The sequence below is a fragment of the Coenobita brevimanus genome, chromosome 100, assembly GCF_032717465.1.
Source record: "Coenobita brevimanus isolate Jiangsu-jjx chromosome 100, ASM3271746v2, whole genome shotgun sequence".
Classification (NCBI taxonomy): Eukaryota; Metazoa; Arthropoda; class Malacostraca; order Decapoda; family Coenobitidae; genus Coenobita; species Coenobita brevimanus.
Window position 1 is genome coordinate 60,315,280 of NC_137053.1, and position 10,000 is coordinate 60,325,279.

Consider the following 10,000-nt stretch of genomic DNA (forward strand, 5'->3'; position numbering starts at 1 on the left):
GAACAATCTTGAGGGCTTCTGGCCTTTGGTTCCTTCTTCCTTGCATTAAAGGAAAAACATAGTGGGGATGGAGTAGCTTAATAGGGATGGTTGCAACTCCCTTCACTACGAAGGGTTTCCCAAAGATTAAGAATAAATACATAAATACGTAAATAAATAAATAAATAAACAAATAATACATATGGAGGTAATACGATGAAAAAATACGTTGTTGGTTTGAGGAGGATTACGCATTTGCAACTATATCCTATTTACCTTAACTTGGCCTAGATTTTCGTCCTCTTGCAGCTTATCTCACGTTCCTTAGTGGCAGATAAAAGGCAGTGCTATGGCTTTACATCCTCGCCATTGCACTTCTTCGTGACTAGCATTATATTTCAGTGTTACTCTGCTGTTACATCTCAGCGGTCACGATGGGGAGATATCAATTTTAGGCCAAGTTAGAGTAAAAGGAGTACAGTGATCTGAGTTGAAGTTACTTATCTAGTGGCAGTGGAAATATAATACATCGTCGGATTGAAAGGGTTATTATATACGGCATGTTCAGAAGTATGTAGAGAAGTGCATAAAGAGTCACAGATTTTAGAGTCAAATGTATAAAAAATGAATAATAACCAACCTGAAGGGGAGTGAAGTGCGTAAAAAATGAATTGAAAACGTAAAATGTGATGTGAAGGAAAGTGAAGAAAGTATCAAACTAAATGAGAAAGTCAGGTAGCATTGATGCTCTTTTGACCCCCTCAGCTGAATGCAATCATCTGGTCGAAGCTCATATCTTTATCTATATCTTTTTAAGTAGATAGATAGATAGATAGATAGATAAAATGCAGTGGTAGACGCGACCGTGAGTGGGTAAAAATATAAATAAAACGTCTCTTCACACACACACGTAACACCTCTCAGCTGCGTCCCATAATAAACACAGCTTTGTGGGATTTCCTTGTGTTTTAAGTAGAGCGAAGCGAGTCTCCTATTTTCCCCCCACACTCCTCTTGTTTATGGCACAGGTGGATGGGTACAGGTGTGGTGGTTGCCGTGGTAACAGTTTTATTTATTTACATGACAGGGTAAGTAGAAAATCATCCGCCATGGCTATACAAAGAAAGTGTTGTATTTTCCTGCGTTATTTATTTTGTCTCCAGGTGCAAGCGTGAACTCTGTGTCATAAAGCAGTCGTGTCATAAGGCAGTGTCATCCTTACAGAGCTTTTTAGTGTCCTAAGTCAAGATGGCTGTTCCGCTGTCTGTTTGCATTAGAGAGGAGCGGTTTTCAGTGAGAGTTTTTTTTCCTTGTGCATTGGAGGTCAGGTAGATATTAACAGTGATACGTGCGACTGCCATTGAACGTGGTAATCCATTTGTTCATATTTTTTTTCAGATTGTGTTGGTAAAGTGTTTTTTAAAATCTTAGTGCTGAAATGTTGCGGTGGATTTTTTGTCCTGGTGTACCCTCTCCAGAAAAATCGTCTTGCTGCACAGTGCTCTCTTTCTCTCTCTCTCTCTCTCTCTCTCTCTCTCTCTCTCTCTCTCTCTCATATATATATATATATATATATATATATATATATATATATATATATATATAAAGGCACAGCCATGTTAACCCATTACTAACGACCTTGCAAATTACCGCCCAAGTTTGACCCTGCTCCACACAACAAAGGGAAAGAAAATACCACATCCTTTCCATAGCACTTCTTCGCGTCTAGCATCAAATAGCGTTAAAAGCGTGTAGCAAAATTATATAATGTTAATCTTTTCTAGCACCATAAAATAGTTTTAATCTTTTCTGGCAACATAATCTAATGTTAATCTTTCGTTACAGCTCAGCTTTCAAGATGGAGAGGTGGCAGTTTTAGGCCGAGATGGAGTAAGAGAGAGAGAGAGAGAGAGAGAGAGAGAAATAGAGCCAACAAAAATAACAAAATACATCATGGGATTGAAGGGGTTAGGAATAAAGCGGTGGTATTCTTGTGTTTACCTGCTTCGCCACTCTTGTTATGACACAGGTGGTGGCTTGGGACAGGTGTGATGGTTGTCATGGTAACAGTGTTTTGTTTACATAGAGGTGTCCGTGCGTCATGTCCTATACAAGGCCTCTGTTTTAGGTTGGTGTATTATTTATCGCCTGTTTTCATCGAGGAATCTGATTTTTAACTTTTTTTTTTCTTTTTTTTTTTTTTTTACGGAGTCAAAAGGGAGGATCGTGTAGAAATTTATAACGACTATCCGGAGATCAGAAAGTTTTATTGCTCATGTTTAGAAAAAAAAAATGATATACGAAATCTCTCTCCTGCCTCACACAGAACGCATCTTTCCCCACAATAAAGGCAGCTTTATTGTGTGGGATTTACTGGCTCATTTGCAACCCCTTATTTTATTCCTTGCTTCTGACAGACAATATTTTTTTTTGCCAGTATATGAAGGACCTTTAGTAGTGAGGGGATTAATTTAGGTTGTATTTGAAGACTGTCTGGCATTAGTGAGAAGAATATATTTCGAGACATCGTACTGAAGAGCCTCTGTCAGTGTATTATATGTGCCTCATAAACGTACATTCATATATTTATTTATTTATTTATTTGTAGTAGCATGTGCTTTTTCTCCCCCTTATCTCTTCAACAAGGCCTTCATTTTAATTAAACCCTCCTACTGAGACGATTTCCTTCAGATTAGAACCCACAGTACTGGAGGGATTTATGAAGGTTTATATCTGAACCCCTCCAGTTCGAGAAACCCCTCTAAGGCTGAACAAAATCGTCTGGAGTCAGCAGGAATAAAATAAAACGCGCCCTCGTGGTAAAGGGGTTAGCCTTGTATCGCCTAAGAGTAGATGGAATGCTAGTCAAATATTTCTAGGCTCTGTGTGTACGTGTCTGATAATATAGAGGCGTAAAACAGGCTTAAGGAAGTATGTGTGTGTGTGTGTGTGTGTGTGTGTGTGTGTGTGTGTGTGTGTGTGTGTGTGTGTGTGTGTGTGTGTCTATTTTTTGACTACCCGAGCTTAGAAAGGAAGGACCAGAGGTGTGTGTGTGTGTGTGTGTGTGTGTGTGTGTGAGAGAGAGAGAGAGAGAGAGAGAGAGAGAGAGAGAGAGAGAGAGAGAGAGAGAGAGAGAGATGGAATGTTAGATGTTAACATGCAAGAGAGTGTTAGATTAAAGAAACTCATCCTGGCATCGTAACAGCGAAGGTCATTAGAGAGAGAGAGAGAGAGAGAAAATGTACTCCTCTTATTATTCACCCCTGGAGAATTCCTTTGAAGTCAGGAGCTGTTGAGTATAAACTTCAAAAAGACAGGTTGTGTGTGTGTGTGTGTGTGTGTGTGTGTGTGTGTGTGTGTGTGTGTGTGTGTGTGTGTGTGTGAAAATTCTCCAGTCTCCCTTCCCATCCTTCATATGTCAAAATACTCATTAATATTAAATTCTTGGGTACAAATTTCAGAAAACTGTGCTGTGAATAATTTAATGTATAACTGAAGGGAATTTAGTCTATATATATATATATTTTTTTTTCTACTCATTATTTGTAAGAAAAATCAGTTTACTCTCCCGCTTTTCAGTTTCCTTTAGATTTTGGTGATTTGTCTCTGGAAGCCCCCAAACTAATGAAGATATTTGAAGGCACTCGTATTTTTAAAACTATATCATTAAAATAACTATAACATTTTGAGGACTTGTTGTAAAGTTAAAATGCCAGATTGTCGAGAATTGAAATACTAATATGAATTTTTGTGAGGTATCTTTCAGTACTTTTTTTTTTTAATTACTGAATGTAACAATGATTTAAGTGAAAATTTTTATTGTATGTAAAAAAAAAAATTATTATTTAAGCCTTTCAAACCGAGGACGCATTTTATATTTTAGTTTTTGTATTTCCGATTATTTTTCTTATTAATTTTTTTTTTTTTTTAATCTTGGTGAGAGGCCTGTGAACATTTCATAATAATAACTGTAATTCGAAAAGTTTCCCTTAAGCTGAATATAATCGTCTGGGAAAATCAAAGGGATTAAAATTTGGCCTGGAGCTTTGAATCTCAGAAAGCCATGTTGAGCATAAAAGAAAAATGTATAATATGGTGTAAAGAGTCCCTGTTATTCATCACGTCTCATTTCATTGCTTTCAGATACGAGTACAATGCAGTCTGCGGTTCTGATATTCATGAGGATGGACTTCGGGATAAAAAGGTAAGAGTGGCGGACAGAATGTAGCTGATAGTATTAAAGATTTATTCAAAGATTTATTCAAAGTTGGACGTCATCTTCAGAACGCCAAGATGAGAATGACTGGCAAACTGTAGCAGATGGTATTAACACGTTCTCTCTTACTGAGATTGTTGGTAAATAACACAATATTTAGTTTCTCTGATGCTAAATATTAGACAGAAAAGTTGCAAATGCTGGAAGAATGATTAAAGATGGCTCAGGTTTTGTAACTTGAAGAATCTGATATTTTTGTTACCCCCTTTCACTTGTGTTCTCAAAGCCTTTTTTTTTTCTGTGATGGTACTATGGATACCCAGCTCATATAATTTTCATACACCCGCAAAATGTGTTAATTTGTATTATGTAGATTGTCTTTAGTGTGCTTTAGTGGTACCAAACATTTCTTAAAGCCTCGGTTGACTCAGTTATCAAAAAACGTGAATAACAAAATATACACTGCATTTTAATTATCTTGTGCATCATTCGTACTAGTCAGACGACTGAAATGTGTGTCAAATTTCTGCCAAGTACTTTTGAGCTTTGAAAGTTTGTGAAATAATGTGTGATTGCCTGTAGTAGTATATATCGTCACAATCCACGTATGGGTTTTGGAAATCCCGATTATAAGCATCAGAAAGTTATGAATGAAAAAAATATATACAGTATATATATTTTGTGTGAATGGATTTAATATATTTTACACACAAAAAAAAAAAAATGCAGTCTTGGGGATATTAGTACAGTCAGAAAGAGGAGGTTGTGTATGACAAAGAATTCATGACTATTGACTGGCTTTTGTGTTTATGTGCGTGAATCACATAAAATCTAAAATCAAGTATGTGTGTATGTTTGTATTTATGTACTGGAAAGCAATGAGTGAATAGTTGAAAAATGTTCGTAACTTGAATGAAGTGTGACTGAATTGATGCTAATATTTTTAAACGAGTAAAGAATCTTACATTAGCCTATGCTAATGGCTCCTTTCATCTTCCACAGGAGTATAAACTATTTGAAATCTTGAAGCCTGCCGCAGCAAAATGTGGGCAAATTTCAGAAACCCAGAGAGACAGACTGTGAATAAAACACGTGTTAGTCAGAGATAACACCAAGGGAAACGTCAAGTCAAAACAACCACCCGTATCACACAGCATGCACCGGGAAATATGTGTGTCCCCGTCGCAATAGGGGTGTCTTTTTGAAGTGTAGGGTTGCCCATTTATGTTAAAGGAAAATAATAGCACCATAGAACACACACAGGCGTCATATTATTTAGTTACAATTGTAGAGGCGATCATGTCGAACAAGAAAAATATCATGCATTGGAAATATATTTGTATAGGGGTGTCTTTTGAAGTGTAAGGTTAAATAATCATGTTAGGTGAAAATTATAGCACCATTGAACAAACATAGAGACGTGAAATTATTGGGGGTACTGAGGCAGGGGTGATATTGTCAGGCTAGAATTATAGACACTCGCTGACACTCATATAGGGGTACAATCAGGTGGTTTCCTCGTTTATCCTCGTTAAGTGTGGCGGATGACTTGTTAAATCCCCCTTGCCGTTGAGAGGGGTGTCGTTAATTAATAGAGGTAAATAATAGGTGTAACAGGTGTAAATATTAAGGGTCGTTTGTCACGTGGGTTGTTAGTGACGTGGTTGACTCCTTGTCCTCTTGGCTGGCGTTTAAGTGGGGACAATAATATAATGGTTTGCGGTGGTATTAAAGCACACGCACACACACACACACACACACACACACACACACACACACACACACACACACACACACATTCTTTTTCTCTCTCTCTCTTTCACATACACACACACACACACACACACACACACACACACACACACATTCTTTTTTTTTTCTCTCTCTCTCTCTCTCTCTCTCTCTCTCTCTCTCACACACACACACACACACACACACACACACACACACACACACATTCTTTTTTTTTCTCTCTCTCTCTCTCTCACACACACACACACACACACACACACACATACACACACACACACACACACACACACACACACACACACACACACACACACACACACACACACACACACACACACACACACACACACACACACACACACACATATTTTTCCTGTATCCTCACTCTCACCACAATATTTCATTCACCCTGCGATAGACTTTTCGAGCTGGGGGTGAGGTAGACACAGCCTTCCTTCACCCCTTCACTACGATAGGGGGGTTTTCCTAAGCTGAATAAAATCGTCTGGAAGCAGCAAGGTTAATGGACAAAAGGCATCCTGGGATTTTTTTTTTCTTTTTTATCCGAAAAATCACCAGCGTCATTTTTGTCTTTATTATGTGTGTTATTGCGTGTTGAATTTTTTTCTTTCTTGCTTTTATGGTGATTGTTGTGATTGCCAGTTGCTGTTATTGGTGTTATTATTGTTATTATTATTATTATTTTTATTATTATTATTATTATTATTATTATTGCTGTTAATGTTCGGTCGTATTCATTTTTGTGCACGTCATCAGTACTGTATTAGCAAATCAGTATTGGTCTCGTCATTATTATTTTTATTATTATTATTATTATTACTGTTATTATTATTAACCACGCCTGCGCACAACTACCTACCATCGAAGTACTGTGACAAGACGATCTCTAGAAGAAAGAAAGAAATAATAGGTTAGAAAGATGTTATGAATTTGATCGTGAAGAGAGTTAAGTAAGTGGGGTGTTGTAGTGTGTGTGTGTGTGTGTGTGTGTGTGTGTGTGAATAGTTATATACTCATTTGTCTTGTATTTCTGCCACCAAACATAAGGAGCGAATGGATAGTTGAGACTAACTAGGAGAGTGTATAAGAGTGGTGTAGTTGGAATATGAAGGATGAGGACCAAGGAGGAGAGATGAAGTACGAGTATGTGAGGATATGAGGGAGGATGGTGTGTCGTGGGATAAGTATCGTTAATGAAGAGGGACAAAGACTATGGGATCATGTCAATGCGGCGTCGGGAATAGATGAAGCGATCGGTGTTCTCATTCTTCTATCCATCTCTTCTGCTCATCCATCTTGCCATCCACTTCTCTCTTCCTTTCACCATCCACCTCACTCCTCTGTATCTCGCCCATCCATCCGTTTTTAATGAAGATGGAATAAAATGCTTTAAGTCTTGCAAAATAAGTAATAATAATAATAATAATGATAATAATAATAATAATAATAATAATAATAATGATGATGATGATGATTTACAAAGAAAGACAGAGCCAAAACAGTGATCCGGTCATTTCACGATCCCTGAACACATTTTATAAAACTGAAAGCCGTAGCCAGGGAGAAAGACAGACAGAGGAAGACTATTATAGAGCAGACCAGTTGACAGAGGGTAAAGAAAGCCTGAACAGGTAGATTGAAACGGAGTAAGAGTGTGGGTTGTTGTGTGTCCGCCCTAAAGGGGAGTGCAGGCAGGCAGTGAAGAAGAGTGTGTAATAGCGATAGTGAAGTGGGAGTGATGCAACAGTCCAGCGATGAGATGGAGTGAGAGAGTGAGTGAGAGGAAGAGGCGAGAACCCTTTGACTCCTTGCTGTATAAAAGAGCTGAATTCTCTCTCTCTCTCTCTCTCTCTCTCTCTCTCTCTCTCACACACACACACACACACACACACACACACACACACACACACACACACACACACACACACACACACACACACACACACACACACACACACCATAGAGGGACAAATAAAACCCCCTGAATAGCCATCAACAGTACAGGGTTAATGGAAGCAGCGGCGGCTCCGTTGATTTCCCAAGAGATGCAGTTTGGCCTGTTAGTCTCCATCCATCCATCCATCCATCCATCATTTTCTCCCTTACTCCATATACTTCTCTGTTCCACACATCCATCCATCCTCTTTTCCATCTACTTCTCTCTCCCACCCATCCAGCTGTCCATCCACCCCTTCTTTTTATCCACTTCTCTGTTTGTCTTCACTCATCCACCCATTCCTCCCTCCGTCCTTATTTCCATCTACCTCTCTTTCCTTCCTTTCCATCCTGCTATTATTTCGTTCCTCCGTCCTTCCATTCTTCGTATCTTTATCCCTTGCTTTCATTCCGTTCATTCCATTCACTTATCCATCCATTCGTATCGACCATCCACCTTTCAAGCCATCCATCTTTTCTTCTTTCCATGCTTCTCCCTCCTTCCATCCATTTCCTTCCATTCGTACCTTCTGTCCACCTCTCAAACTATCCACTCTCCTTCCATCTCTGCTTTCTTCCATCCCTTTTCGTCCATTTGCATCTCCACCCATTCACTCACTCTTCCATCTACCCTTCCAACCAGCCAACCCTTTTTCATTTTCCCCTGCCTCCCTGTCATTCATCCCTCCACTCCTCCCTCCCTCCTTCCCTCCACTCCTCCCTCCCTCCTTCCCTCCATCCACTCCTCCCTCCTTCTCTCCACTCCTCCCTCCCTCCCTCCCTCCACTCCTCCATGCACCTCCACCTCACACCTCCATTCACCTCCCCTTGCCGTCATCCCCCCTCCTTTCACCTCCAATTCCGTCTTAAGGACCACACTGAGCGTCTGAGGTCCCTTGGTCGGCCTTGAGACCTTTTGACTCAGACCAGCGCATCTTAAAGGCACATTTTTTTTTTTTTTACATGACCGTAATGTGTTAGTTAGCCTGATATTAACCTTTTCAGCCCAAGGACGTCTCTCTCTCTCTCTCTCTCTCTCTCTCTCTCTCTCTCTCTCTCTCTCTCTCTCTCTCTCTCTCACACACACACACACACACACACACACACACACACACACACACACACACACACAAAATGAGAGAGAGAGAGAGAGAGAGAGAGACGCACTGACTGAAGATATCGGAGTGGCATGCTGGTTACGACTGAATAATTGATACCTGAATCATAACAGTGTTCACATTGACTTCGCACGTACCCAGGTCACCCTCGCTATTTCCTTGAATCATCACGCCTTTGTTCACTACCACTAACCATTTTCACAACACCTATATTACCTGTCTTTTTCCATTTTATCTTACCTTTTCTATTGATATCGTATTGTATTATATTGTATTGTTCTGTTAGCCACGATACCTTTTTATTATTTTCACCATAATCAGCTACTATACTTTGTCTACTTTCACCTGATGGAACTGGCCCACTCCCAGAACTTGAATACTGTATCGTGGTTACGTGTTTTCTCAGTGAGCCATGGTAATGAGGGTGAATCTCCTTGGTTACTAGTCAAATCAACCCTCCAGTATGGCTACCCTTGGCCCTCGATCGAACTGAAAGAGTATTGATCTTTACTGGGTTTAAATAAAGGCGTTTTGGAAGAGGATGAGGGTAAAATAGAAGAGTGTGTGAGAAAGGGCGACTTGGATTGGAGCGAGGGAGCGCAGAGGAGTGGTGATACTGAGACTAGGATCATTTTTTTTCGGTTGGACTGGATTAACGGGTCTGGCATGAGAGAGAGAGAGAGAGAGAAGGAACTGTTGCTTTGATGAAGGAAGGGCAGCGAACTTTGCTTGCGTGTCGGGTGGGTAATAAGCTTAAATGTTCCGTTCGTGTGTGTGTGTGTGTGTGTGTGTGTGTGTGTGTGTGTGTGTGTGTGTGTGTGTGTATTACTCTTGTTTTGGTTGACAGTATTCACCCAGTCCTTCTATCCATCTTCCTCCTATCCCCCCCCCCTCCTATTCTTATTCACAATCATCACAGTAATATTCATCACTCCCCCCTACCCCTCTGCACCACCACCACCACACCACCACCACCATA

The 10,000-nt window shown here is 39.8% G+C and overlaps 1 protein-coding gene across 3 annotated transcripts in view; it reads right to left on the reverse strand.

Annotated features, from left to right (window-relative positions):
* Nucleotides 1–10,000, reverse strand: part of LOC145414588 (protein amalgam-like) — a 128,619-nt gene that overhangs the window by 70,664 nt on the left and 47,955 nt on the right. For 2 of the 3 annotated variants that reach the window (XM_080284110.1, XM_080284109.1), the window contains exon 3: nucleotides 6,828–6,854. The exons of the other annotated variant lie outside the window; for it this stretch is intronic. In XM_080284110.1, coding sequence (XP_080140236.1) covers nucleotides 6,828–6,854 — 27 coding nt within the window. The remainder of the gene's footprint in view (nucleotides 1–6,827; nucleotides 6,855–10,000) is intronic. 3 annotated transcript variants of the gene reach the window in all.